Source organism: Passer domesticus, chromosome 15, assembly GCF_036417665.1.
Source record: "Passer domesticus isolate bPasDom1 chromosome 15, bPasDom1.hap1, whole genome shotgun sequence".
Classification (NCBI taxonomy): Eukaryota; Metazoa; Chordata; class Aves; order Passeriformes; family Passeridae; genus Passer; species Passer domesticus.
In genome coordinates this window covers 15,533,714-15,546,051 of record NC_087488.1, presented here as the reverse complement: position 1 = coordinate 15,546,051, position 12,338 = coordinate 15,533,714, and the positions used below count along the sequence as shown (strand labels likewise).

The following is a 12,338-nucleotide window of genomic DNA, read 5'->3' as shown; positions in this document are numbered from 1 at the left end:
ATGTTTCCAATAACTTAATCCCAACTCTGTCAATACCCAGGGCTGGAGACCAAACTGCAAATGATGCCCTGCTGCTGTTGCCAGAGATGGGAATGTCTGACAGGCAGGAGGAAATGCAAACAGTACAGACAGAATTCCATCCTTCCTCTTCCAGAACTGTTCACCCTAATGGCTATTGGAATTCTGGGGAAATTCTAAAGGAATTCTTCCATTTCTTCTCCCAGTGGCGTGCAGCACCCTGGACTGTGCTGCTCTCACAGAGCTGCTTCTCTTTGGGAGAGAGGATTTTTCTCTGTAGAACTCCCCACTTTTAAAACCAAAGCTTTTCCTAGGAGTTATTAAGATCTGGCTCTGACAAATGGAAGCATTTAGCTTTGGTGCTTTGCATTTATGTAAAACAAAAACCAAAATCCATCTGTTTTTGTTAGAAATGAACCAGTTCTGTGCAACCTTTGAAAATCTAGGTTTTGATGTTTGCACGGGGAGGATTTTTTAAATTATATTTTACAACTTGCTCTGTTGAATTGAAAGAGAACTCGCTGTCATGCAAACCAGTGGGGAGTGCTGGAGCAGCTGGAGCTGGGAACTGGGGAAAGTTACCCAGCGTGGCTTTTAGCAGCTGGAAACACTTAAAAACTCCCAACTGCTGCACTGCACTGGGTAACAGCACTGCTGCAGCTACAGTTTTACTAAAAATACATTGAAATCAGTCAAAAGAAAAGCCTGGTGGTGATCTTTACCCACATGCTTCTTTATTCTTGATCATTTTGCATTATTTCACTTTTAGAACATATTTCAAGCTCAGTTTAGGAAAAAAACCAAATCTGCCAAACATCTGGCACACTTCCTGCTGCCTCTGCCCCCTGGAGTGGGAGGAAAAGCCATCCTTCTTTAATTTGTGTGATTGAAAAAAGCAGGGAGGAATCACAAAACTAATCCAAACAATCAAACATCTTTCTCTTGCAGAGGAAACTCTTTCTGAAGCTGCAATTCTTGATTTAGGGTTCCACATCCACACATAAACCTTTGATTCTCCACAGCACGGCTGAGCCTTAGCTCCTACATCATCATTTGAATTGTTTTGATCAGTAATTTTTATTTTAAGGCCATATTCAAAGCATCAGCAGAAGAGAAGCACACACAGAAGGACAGCCAGGCCCATTCCCCTCTCCAATGTCTCCGCTGCCAATTTCCAGGTATGGTTTTGAATTAAATTCTGGCATCTGGAGCTTCTGGGCTGCACCTGCTCCAGGCTGGGCTGGATTCAGGAGTGCTGAAGCCTCGGTGGAAACGGGGCTGTGGCAGTCAAACACCTTTTGTGCTCCCGGGGGCCGCGCCCTGTGCCACCCTGAACTTCATGGACACCACATCCCTGATCCCCGCCTCGATCTCATCGTTGGCCTCCACGGACCCCACTCCTTTGGGAGAGCCCGTGAGAATCAAGTCCCCTTCTTCCAAGGCGAACACGTGGCTGATGTAGCTGATCAGGTAAGGGATGGAGAAGATCATGGAGGAGGTGTCCCCCTCCTGCCTCAGCTTCCCGTTCACCTTCAGCCAGATCTGCAGCTTGTGCGGGTCCGGGATCTTCTCCTTGGGCACGAACTCACTGACGGGGCAGGACGAGCCGAACCCTTTGGCCAAGGTCCAGGGCAGCCCCTTCTTCTTGCACTCCTCCTGGGTGTCGCGGGCCGTCATGTCCAGGCACAGGGCATAGCCCGCCACGTGCTCCATGGCCGCGTCCGGCGGCACGGCCTGCGCCCTGCGGCCGATGAGCACCCCCAGCTCCACCTCGTGGTGCAGGTTCCGGCAGTAGTGGGGCCGCACGATGGGGGACCCCTCCCGCACGTAGGCCGAGGAGGGCTTGAGGAAGAAGAGCGGCTCTGCGGGCAGGGCGCTGCCCATCTCCTTGGCGTGCTCCGCGTAGTTGCGCCCCACGCACACGATGTTCCTGCCCCACTCCCAGAAGCGGGACAGCGGTTTGGAGCTGCCCATGGCCGCCCTTGCCGCGTCCTTGCCGGGCCGCTCCTGCCGCTCCTCCTCCGCGGGCCGAGCGGGCGGGCCGGGGGCCGGGCCGGGGCCGGGCGGGCGCAGCGCCGCCCCCGCGCACGCCGGGCCGGGCCGGGCCGTGCCGTGCCGGCGCTGCCGCCGCCTCCTGGGGCGGACAGCCAAGGTAACCGGGCCGGGCGGGCTGCACGATGCTCCGCGGGGGCTGGCGGGCGCTCGGCACCGCCCTGGCAGCCGGGGCCGCCCTCGGGGCCGTTCTCCGAGCCGGTACGTGCGGCCTCGCGGCGCCGGGCGGGCCGGGCCCGTGGGTGCCTCGCGGCCCGAGCAGGCCGGCAGTTGCTGGGCTGCAGCCGGGCCGAGCCCGTCGCGGAGGCCCCGCGGAGCCCCGGAGGGCGGTCAGTGCTCGGGGAGGAGGGTGGGGCCGGGCGGCGGTGACAGCTCGTACCGGTGACGGAGCCGACCGCACTCCGTCCGAGTCTGCGGCTGCATTTCGGGCCTGATCCTCGGAGCCTGGCCTGGGCTCGCCGGGAGGTGTCCCCAGGTGGTTTTGCATCACTGGGCGTTTAAGACGTGGCTGTGATGAGTGAGGACCCGGACAGTGCTGCAGCGGCAGGGTGGCAGTGCCAGCCCGAGCTGTGGCAGCTCCTGGGATCCTGGGATCTGCCCCTTCCACCCTGCCGGCCCTGGGATCTGCTCCTGAGATCCTGGGATCTGCCCCTTCCACCCTGCCGGCCCTGGGATCTGCTCCCAGGATCTGCCCCTTCCACCCTGCCGGCCCTGGGATCTGCTCCCAGGATCTGCCCCTTCCATCCTGCCGGCCCTGGGATCTGCCCCCGGGATCTGCCCCTTCCACCCTGCCGGCACTGGGATCTGCTCCTGGGATCTGCCCCTTCCACCCTCCCGGCCCTGGGAGCTGCCCTGGCTTCACACCCATTTCTTGGAGCCACAAACTCTCTGGGTATCCCAAAAACCCCTGCCGAGTGTGAGGAGTGAGCGTGGTTCTGGTGGGGCAGCACAGCAGCTGGGCGTGCAGTCATTCCTGAGTGACAGCCCCGCTCGGAACGGGAATTTTCCACTCTTATGTAATAAAGTGAGTAACCCCAAAGGTTCTGGAGGCAGTGCAGGAAGCAGCCGGGTTCTGAGGGAACCTGCGTGCTGTCAGTGCCCAGCTGGCATCAGCACTTCAGCTGTGCCCTGATCCATCCCACGAGCCTAGCTCCCACTGCTCTGCTCCCGGCTGGGACAGAGCTGAGCCAGAGGGGAGTCACTGGGCAGAGCTGTGTGTGTGAATTAATGAATTAATTAATGAATTGTGGGCAGAGCTGTGTGTGTGACACGGTCTGGGCTGGACAGGTCTGAGCAGGGCTGCTCTGTCCTGAGCTGCACGTGGCAACTCACAACACGGTGAGTTTCATTCTTGGTGGATGTTTTCTCATCCCTTTGTTGAAATTACATGTTTGGAAACATTTCCTTATGTGGTGCAGCTTGTTTGTTTGTTTGGTAAGAATTGCAAATTGCACACGCAAAGAGACTGTGGGATCCGGGCCAAGGTTGGAGATGGTTCATAGGAAAGAAGCATATTAAGTATGTGAATATTTCCTTTAAGTTAGGGTTGGGCTGTTTCCTTTTGTTTGGTTGTATTTTTTTTTCCTGGTTGGTGTCTGGCCTGCACATAAACACCCAGTATAGATAACTCTTGTGACTGACAGCATCCAAAAGTTCTCCCTGTTGTTTTTTGGGCATTTTTTTTCCCCATCAAAGAATAGTAAGGGTTTTTTTTGTGGTTTTTTTTTTTTTGAAAGGAGTCTTCTCCAGAGGAGCACTGCAGGTAGGGATGCTTCTCCCAATCCTGTAAATACCCAGTGCATGCCTGTTGCATTGTGCTTTAGATTTTTTTTTTTTTTTGAGCACTATGTTTAATTTCAGTGGTTTCCCTTCCCTCATGAGCAGAGATGGTGGAAGGGGAAGAGGCTCTGGGCAGGAGGGTTGTGCCAGAGGGCCCTGAGAGCTCCCTGTGCCCGGGCTGGGCTGGCAGCAGATCTGCAGGCCTGTGGGGCTCCTGCAGAGCTGCTGTTATCAGGGGTGGGGACAGTGGGACAGGCTGAGCAGCAGCACGGGGACCCTCCCTGTGCCACCGAGGGAGGTGGCCAAGCAGGAAAGTCAGGAGCCTTGGCAGAGTCAGTGGTGCAGAATAAAATGGGTCTGAGCCAGCACAGGCACCTGTGGCTTGTGCAAACACCTCGTGGGTGCTCAGACAGCAGTTCCTGAACTGCAGGGACTGGCACCCCAAAGCTGCCAGGGTCTGAGCAGAGCTCTGCCCTGCAGGGACTGGCACCCCAAACCTGCCAGGGTCTGAGCTCTGCTCTGCCCTGCAGGGACTGGCACCTCAAACCTGCCAGGGTCTGAGCTCTGCTCTGAGCTGCAGGGACTGGCACCTCAAACCTGCCAGGGTCTGAGCTCTGCTCTGAGCTGCAGGGACTGGCACCTCAAACCTGCCAGGGTCTGAGCTCTGCTCTGCCCTGCAGGGACTGGCACCCCAAAGCTGCCAGGGTCTGGGCAGAGCTCTGCCCTGCAGGGACTGGCACCCCAAACCTGCCAGGGTCTGAGCCCAGCTCTGAGCTGCAGGGACTGGCACCCCAAACCTGCCAGGGTCTGAGCCCAGCTCTGCCCTGCAGGGCCCCAGCAGTGCCAGAGCTCGCTGGCTTTGCTTCCCTTCCTCCAGTTTGTGTGTAACACCTCTCAGGGTTGGTTGTTTCTGTGAGAGCCTGTTGTTTCTGTGCACTGAGCAGTGGAGCCCAGCTTATTTGGATCTGGAATTGGCTTCTTGGATCTGATTAAACATTGAACCAAAAGCAAACATGGAAGCTCTGGTGTTGCATCAGGGCATGAGTAAGAGCCCTGAGTTACCTGGCCAGGTAGGGAGCCTTCCTCCCTTGTTTTCTCTCCTTGTGCAGTGCAGGATGACATTTCCCCCAGAAATACAAACTGGATATTTCTGTTGGAGCAGTGCGTGTATTTCTGTATTTCTCCTTTTTGTTTTTGCCCTCCTTCCTTTTTGTTTTTTGGCTCTGACGTGTCCTTTGTACCTTTTTTTGCAAAGTCACTGTCCCAGGCTGACCTTTGGCCAGCTCCATTCTGCTCTCCTGCCCCTTGAAATCTCCTCTCTGATGCAAGTCAAAGTTGTCCCTGCGTGGAAAACAAAGTGTGCTGTCCTTCTTGGGGCAGCTGTGCAGCACCCAGAGCCTCGAGGGCCACCAGGGTGGCCTCTCTCCTCGTGTGTGGAGGAGGCAGCTGGGGCTGTGCTGTGAGCTGGGGCACCTGCCGTGCCCTGTCCCCCCTGTGCCCCTCCCAGGGCTGAGCTCTGGCTGTTTTTGGGTGCCCAGGTCCAGCACAGCTGCGAGCTAAATTCCTGCACACAGAGCACGAGCTGAGGGAGCCCAAGACAGTGAGGCAGGCCGACATGAAGGTGGAAATCCTGCCAGCCCTCACCGACAACTACATGTACCTGCTCATCGACCAGGACACCAGGGAGGCTGCCATAGTTGACCCCGTGCAGCCCCAGAAGGTAACACCCCCCTGGCTCTGGGATGGCTTTCCAGGATGTCCTTCCAGGAGGGAACGAGCCCCAGGCTGCCTCAGGTGTGGGGGAAAGGCTGGAAGGGACAGCCAGGGGTCACCCCAGCATTGCTGTGTCCCTCCCTCACTCACCCAGGGACTGCTGTGTCCCTCCCTCACTCACCCAGGGACTGCTGTGTCCCTCCCTCACTCATCCAGGGGTTGCTGTGTCCCTTCTTTCACTCACTCACTCACTCACTCACTCACTCACTCACTCACTCACTCACTCACCCACCCACCCACCCAGGGATTGCTATGTCCCTCACTCCAGACATTGCTATGTCCCTCACCCCAGGGATTGCTGTCCCTCACCCCAGGGATTGCTGTCCCTCACCCCAGGGATTGCTGTCCCTCATTCCAGGGATTGCTGTCCCTCATTCCAGGGGTTGCTGTGTCCCTCCCTCACTCACTCCAGGGATTGCTGTGTCCCTCACTCCAGGCATTGCTGTGTTCCTCACTCCAGAGATTGCTGTCCCTCACCCCAGGGGTTGCTGTGTCCCTCACCCCAGAGGTTGCTGTGTCCCTCACTCACCCCAGGAATTGCTGACCTGGTTTGGGATTTTGGCCTTAATTTGATGTAGGGCAGAAAAGGGAGATGGGGCTTGGGGCTGGGTCAGGGCTCGTGTGCTGCTCTCTGCCTCCAGCCTGGGTGGGGTGAGCTCCCGCAGGGCTGCTGGGGCTCTCACTCCTCGTGCCCAGGTGCCACCAGGGGTGCTGCCAGCTCCTGCCACGGTGTGACTCTCCTCCTGTGTCCCTCCTGCAGGTTTTGGATGCAGTCAAAAAGCACGGAGTGAAGCTGACCACTGTCCTGACCACCCACCACCACTGGTGAGCACCCTGAGCTGGTCCCTCACACACGGCCCAGGTGACCTCTGAGCAGCAAAGGCGTGAGCAGAAGGATCAGAGCTCATTCCTCTGGCCTTGCTCTGACCAGATGCCTTGTGCAGAGCTGTGTGGCAGTGCCTTTCACCTTTAAAATGCAGATTTCTGCAGTGCCTGGGTGTGGGAGGGAGCCCATTGGTGCTGAGGTGCCAGGACAGGCCCGCAAGGCGTCCTGCAGTCAGCATTGTGGGAGGATCACACAGCTGCAGACCAGCTCTGCCAGGGTGTAAAATGAATGTTTTGCTGTAGTAACCTGTCTGTGGGTCACTCTGGAGAGTGAAACAACCAGCCCTGAGCTGGACAAACCAGCAGCACAGCAGTGCTGGGCTCTGGGGTAGCTGTGTGTTTTGTGGGATGCTGGATTGCACATTTTCCACTCACCCCATTCCCTCCCTGCCCCACTTGCTGCAGAGGTTACTGGGAGCCCCTAAGGCTGCTGTTTCCCAACTGGGGATGGACTTGTCAGGGATTGATTCCCCCTCTGACTGCCCTAATTACTGGAGAAATTATCTCCACTCCTGTTGTCATGAGCTGTCCTTGGCTGTGAGGAGTGACAGATCCTGGGAGAGGCTGGATCAGAAATGATCCCCTGGAGCTTACCCCTGCCCTCCCCACGCCCATAAATCTGTGTTCATCCCCCCCCAAATCCCTTTTTCCCCTTCCAGGGACCATGCTGGAGGCAATGAGAAGCTGGTGAAGATGGAGCCGGGGCTGCGCGTCTACGGGGGGGACAGCAGGGTGGGGGCCCTGACCCAGAGAGTGTCCCACCTGACAGCTCTCAAGGTAAAGGGGGGACTGCGGGGCTCTGGGCGTCCCCTCCTTGTGGCACAGCTGTGTGCCCACCTGGCCTGGGCAGCTCTGGTGCCTCTGAACACCCCTGGGCTGTGGGGGATGGCTGAAGTGCAGTTGGCACCGTTTTCCAGCTCTGGGACTGCCACCCCTCTGCCTTGTGTGAGGGCAGCACTGGGGCAGCTGGGACATGCTGGGGGTCCCTGTGCAGCGGGGGGACAGGGCAGGGACAGGGTGGCAGGGGCAGTGTGACAGGGCAGGGGCTGTGTGACAGGAGGGGCTGTGTGACAGGACAGGGACAGTCTCACAGGGCAGGGACAGTGTGACAGGAGGGGCTGTGTGACAGGGCAGGGGCTGTGTGACAGGACAGGGACAGTGTCACAGGGCAGGGACAGTGTGACAGGAGGGGCTGTGTGACAGGGCAGGGGCTGTGTGACAGGGCAGGGACAGTGTGACAGGAACAGTGTGACAGGAGGGGCTGTGTGACAGGAGGGACAGTGTCACAGGACAGGGACAGTGTGACAGGAGGGGCTGTGTGACAGGGACAGGGTGACAGGGCAGGGGCTGTGTGACAGGAGGGACAGCGTGACAGGGCAGGAACTGTGTGACAGGAGCTGTGTGACAGGACAGAGACAGTGTCACAGGGCAGGGATTGTGTGACAGGACAGGAACAGTGTGACAGGAGGGACAGTGTGACAGGGCAGGGATTTTGTGACAGGGCAGGGACAGTGTGACAGGACAGAGACAGTGTAACAGGGACAGTGTGACAGGGCCAGGGATTGCGTGACAGAGCAGGTACAGTGTGACAAGGACAGTGTGACAGGGCAGGGACAGTGTGACAGGGCAGAGACAGTGTGACAGGGCAGGGATTGTGTGACAGGACAGGGACAGTGTGACAGGGACAGTGTGACAGGGGCAGTGTGACAGGACAGGGACAGTGTGACAGGGCAGGGATTGTGCTCTGCCAGGAGCACGGTGACATCCAGGAGAGCAGACCCAGGTGTTCCTGGGGGTGCCAGCTGGAAGATGGGGTGAGCCCAGCAGTGCCAGCTGCTGCCTGGCTGTGCCCTGCTTGCAGGACAGCTGGCAGGTGACAGCACTGCTGGGACAGGAGCAGGCAGGCGTGAAGGGCACTGCTGGCCCGGGGTGCAGCCCGGGAGGGGCAGCACAGGAAGGTGGGCAGATGAGGCTGTGTTGATTCCTTGCCTTTTCCTCAGTGCCATCCACTTCTCCCCTTCAGCTCCATTTCTGTTTGGAGCTTTTTTCACGCTCCATCAGCTTTGTTTAGGATTCTCTGTTGGCTCTTGCTGCCAGCCAGGCTTTGAGTCCCTGAGCATGGAAATGGAAGGATCTGGCAGTTCCCTTTGTCAGGACACCTGCTTGGAGGAGCAGCTCCCTGGCAGCCCTCCCTCCTGGGCTCTCCCAGGAGCAGAGCTGCTGCTTCCCGACCACACTGGGGCAAGTTTAGGGCCATTAGAGCACTAAGAGTAGCAATTCTTTTCTAACCATGCCATTGCAGCTTCAGCTTTAGTGTTCTGCCTTCTTCCCAGGTGGGATCTCTAAGTGTGAAATGCCTCAGTACGCCGTGTCACACCTCGGGCCACATCTGTTATTATGTGACTAAGCCAAATAGCTCCGAGCCACCTGCAGTTTTTACAGGTGAGGAGTTGGGAGGTTCCCTTGCAAAAACAGAAGCTGCCCCTCTCTGCCTGGGTGCCTCTGGCTCTGGATGTGCCTCCCTCCCTTCCTGCCAGGGCAGCTGCTGAGCATCCACGCCTTGCTCCCCTTCCCAAGCAGGAGCTGTAGGGGGAGCTGGGAAGCCCCTGTGGATGTGTAAGCCAGGGCTGCACACCCTGCAGGCATCAGGAGCGAGCCCTGGATGAGTCCTACATCCAGCATTTTTTTTTTTTGTGAAAAAAGAGCTGTTGGTTTCCTGTCTCAGGCCAAACTGGCTGATCCCAGACCCTGTTGCTTTTCCATATATCTGTGCTCATGTCTGACAGCAGAGAGAGGAGAAAATAGGGGATCAGAGAGGGCTGTGCTCCATGCTGGTGGCCAGGGCCTGGATCCTGGCTTGGGGAGAAGGATTCCCCTTCCCTGGGGCTGTGCTTCATCCCTGTGTTCTCCAGAGCCCACAGAACCTCCTGCATGGAAGAGAAAGAGCCTTAAACATGATTTCAGGGAGCACTGGGGAGAAAATAGAGGCGACTCATCTTTGTTCAGTTTCACAGCAAAGAACAAGCGTTCCTTGTCCCCTGCAGGAGGGACAGCAGGGGACAGGGGCTGCCCACAGGCAGGAGGTGCTGGCAGGAGGTGCCTGGTGATGCTCCCTGCCCCCAGCGTTGGTGTGGCCCTGATGCCATGTCACCCCTGCAGGTGACACCCTGTTCGTGGCTGGCTGTGGGAAGTTCTTCGAGGGCACCCCGGAGGAGATGTACAAGGCACTGATTGAGATTTTGGGCAGCCTGGACCCCAGAACGGTACAAACCTCTCCTTTGGTGTGAGTGAGCCAGCCCAAAGCAGCACACCAAGCAGAGAAACTCCCTGAGGGTGTGCAGAGAGACTCTGGTGTGTGCAGGGAATGGATGCCTGCAGGAATTCTGTGGGGCTGGAGAGCTGCAGTGCCCTGGAAAGGACTGACCTGCCCCAAGTGTGTCTGTGCTTTGTGGGGAAGGAGCAGGGCTGGTTGTTAAAGGCTGCTGAGCTGGACATGGGATGGGGCTCCCTCACCTGTTCAGCTGGCAGCTCGTCCTGGCATTGTGCCTGTCCCAGTGGGGGTGTTGGGTTGAGTGTGTTGTTGCTGGCAGTCCCCTTTGGAGTGCCCAGTGTCACTGTCCCTTCCTGTTCCCAGAGGGTTTACTGTGGCCACGAGTACACCATCAACAACCTCAAGTTTGCTCGGCACGTGGAGCCCAGCAACCCCAGCATCCAGGAGAAGCTGGCCTGGGCCAAGGTGAGCTGCTCTTCCTTCCCTGCACACAGGGCCTTGCTGAGGAGCTGGAGGAGAGGAGACAAGGCTGGGGAGAGCAGGGGGAGTTAAGAGCCAGGAGCTGCAGGATGCTGTGCTGCAGGGTTTGGCTGTGCCCACAGTTTGCTGCCTGGGGGAGAAGTTCCCTGCCTGGAAACTCCTGTTGTGTCCAGGACTCTCCCTGCTCCCCTGAATTCCTGGTGGAGCAGCCCTGTGTCCCCCATTGCAGGCCCAGTACGACAGTGGAGAGCCCACCATCCCCTCCACCATCGCCGAGGAGTTCACCTACAACCCCTTCATGAGAGTGAGGTAGGGGCTGCTGCTGGGGCTGTGGGAGGGAGAGCTGTCCCAGGGCCTCCAAGGCTCTCACTGGCTGTCCTGGCTGAAGGTTCCTGGATCTGGGGGTGGTGCTGAGCACCACTCCCTGACTCAGGAGGCAGAACAGCCTTTGGTGTGTCCTGTTCCCTCATCCAGCAGGTTGTGCTGGGGCACAAAAGTGCCATTTCCTCCTGAGCCTTGAAGCCAGGCTGGGAGCTGTGCCAGAGCCCAGTCTCTGGTGCTGAACCAGCCTTGAAGGCTGACCCTGGTGCCTGCAGAGCTGGGGCTCCCTCCTGACCCTGCCCTTCCCTCCTGGCAGGGAGAAGTCAGTGCAGGAGCACGCTGGGGAGAGCGACCCTGTGCGGGTCATGGGGGCCATCAGGAAAGAGAAGGACAACTTCAGAGTGCCCAAGGACTGAGCCCTGCCTGCATCCCTTCAGTCATCACTTTACTGCCACTTCAAGAGTCACTTAGACCTTCCAGATGTTTTAGGAGTCAAATCTTCTGTCGTGGTTGAGACAGGTTTTCTTTAGGATTTTTTGTTTTAATTAAGAAAAAAAAAAAGCACTTTGCCCTTGTTGAGATGTTCTACAGCATATTTATATTATGATGAAGATTATTTATCCTCCTCTTGCTCTCTCAAGCTGTCACGTGTCACCTGCAGATCGTTGTGCAAGTGCTGGTGTGAGGCTGGGAGGGTCAAACCTGGAGGTTGGGAAGAAGCTCCTGTCCTTTCTGGGACTGAGATCTCTTTGTGTGCAGCAGAGACCAAACACAAGAGCTGAAGATTCCAATGTTTCCTCCTTGCTGCTTCTTCAACCTTCTGAGTGTCCTCCTGGCTCCACTAAACCAGCTCCAGGGCCAGACCTGCAGTGCCAGTGCTGCCTCAGGTGTCACCTGGGAGCTCCACGGGCTGCTCTGGCTCCGGGGTGGCTCTGGGGCCACCCAGCTGCTCTCTTGTCCCCAGGCTTTGCTGTGCTTGCCCCCTGTGGGTCCCCAGGCTGTTGCATGAACCTGCTGCCTGCTCTCCCCTGTGCCCTGTGTGTGACTGTGCCAGGGCTCTGGCTGGTGGCTCAGAATGCAGACCTGCCACTCCTGGTGAGTGGCTGTCCCCTGGGCTGTGGTGACACCCCTGCAGCAGGCTGGGGCCTGGCAGTGACAGCAGCTGTTACCTGTCCCCAGGTGAGCAGGGGTGTGGGTGGCACCGGGTCTCCATTTGCTTTAAAATGCTGAATTTTGTGTAGTTCAGAGAGAAAAGTGGTGCCTGAAGCTGTGGTGTCTCCTGGCATGCTGTGCTGCCACTCCTGAGTGTCACTGTCCTGGAGTGTGACTGTCCTGAGGCTGGGCAGAGGGGAAATAAAAACAGCTGAAAGCAGAGGTCGTTAACTCAGATTTAATGATTTCTTGGGTTTGGAGTGGAGATTGAAGGGAATCAAATGGAAGTGTCATTCTACCTGATCCTGGGCTGGGTGGGTGGCATTGTGGGGTCCCCAGGCTTTAATGGCAGCTGTGTTTTTGTGAAAGGGGAACAGGGAGGGTTCAGCTCTGGTTTTGCTGCCTGTGAGTGCCATCCCTCCTCACAAGTGGCATTTGGGCAAGGACAAGAGGGACACGGAGGGGAACAGGGCTGGAGCCCCAGGAGGGGCTGAGGGGGCTGGGAAGGGGCTGGAGAATCCCTGAGGGAGCTGGGGAGGGGCTCAGCCTGGAGAAAAGGTGGATCAGGGGGACTTTGTGGCTCTGCACAGCTCCTGGCAGGAGGGGA

At 57.7% G+C, this 12,338-nt stretch overlaps 2 protein-coding genes across 5 annotated transcripts; one reads left to right on the top strand and one right to left on the bottom strand.

The window, feature by feature from the left end:
- Positions 1-730: 730 nt before the first annotated feature.
- FAHD1 (fumarylacetoacetate hydrolase domain containing 1) lies at positions 731-2,094 on the bottom strand. Its single transcript, XM_064390798.1, has one exon. The coding sequence runs from the start codon at positions 1,990-1,992 to the stop codon at positions 1,306-1,308; it is 687 nt and encodes a 228-aa protein (XP_064246868.1). The 5' UTR covers positions 1,993-2,094; the 3' UTR covers positions 731-1,305.
- LOC135281701 (hydroxyacylglutathione hydrolase, mitochondrial) lies at positions 2,053-11,962 on the top strand. Of its 4 annotated transcripts, none has more exons than XM_064390794.1 (10): positions 2,053-2,170; positions 3,807-3,832; positions 5,388-5,569; positions 6,383-6,447; positions 7,167-7,284; positions 8,841-8,949; positions 9,667-9,770; positions 10,142-10,243; positions 10,488-10,567; positions 10,896-11,962. In XM_064390794.1, the coding sequence occupies exons 3-10, from the start codon at positions 5,465-5,467 to the stop codon at positions 10,993-10,995; spliced, it is 783 nt and encodes a 260-aa protein (XP_064246864.1). In that variant the 5' UTR covers positions 2,053-2,170; positions 3,807-3,832; positions 5,388-5,464; the 3' UTR covers positions 10,996-11,962. The 4 variants fall into 4 exon arrangements, with proteins under 4 accessions (XP_064246864.1, XP_064246863.1, XP_064246862.1 ...); XM_064390792.1 differs by having other exon boundaries at positions 2,151-2,271; XM_064390793.1 differs by lacking the exon at positions 3,807-3,832 and having other exon boundaries at positions 2,135-2,271.
- Positions 11,963-12,338: the final 376 nt, after the last annotated feature.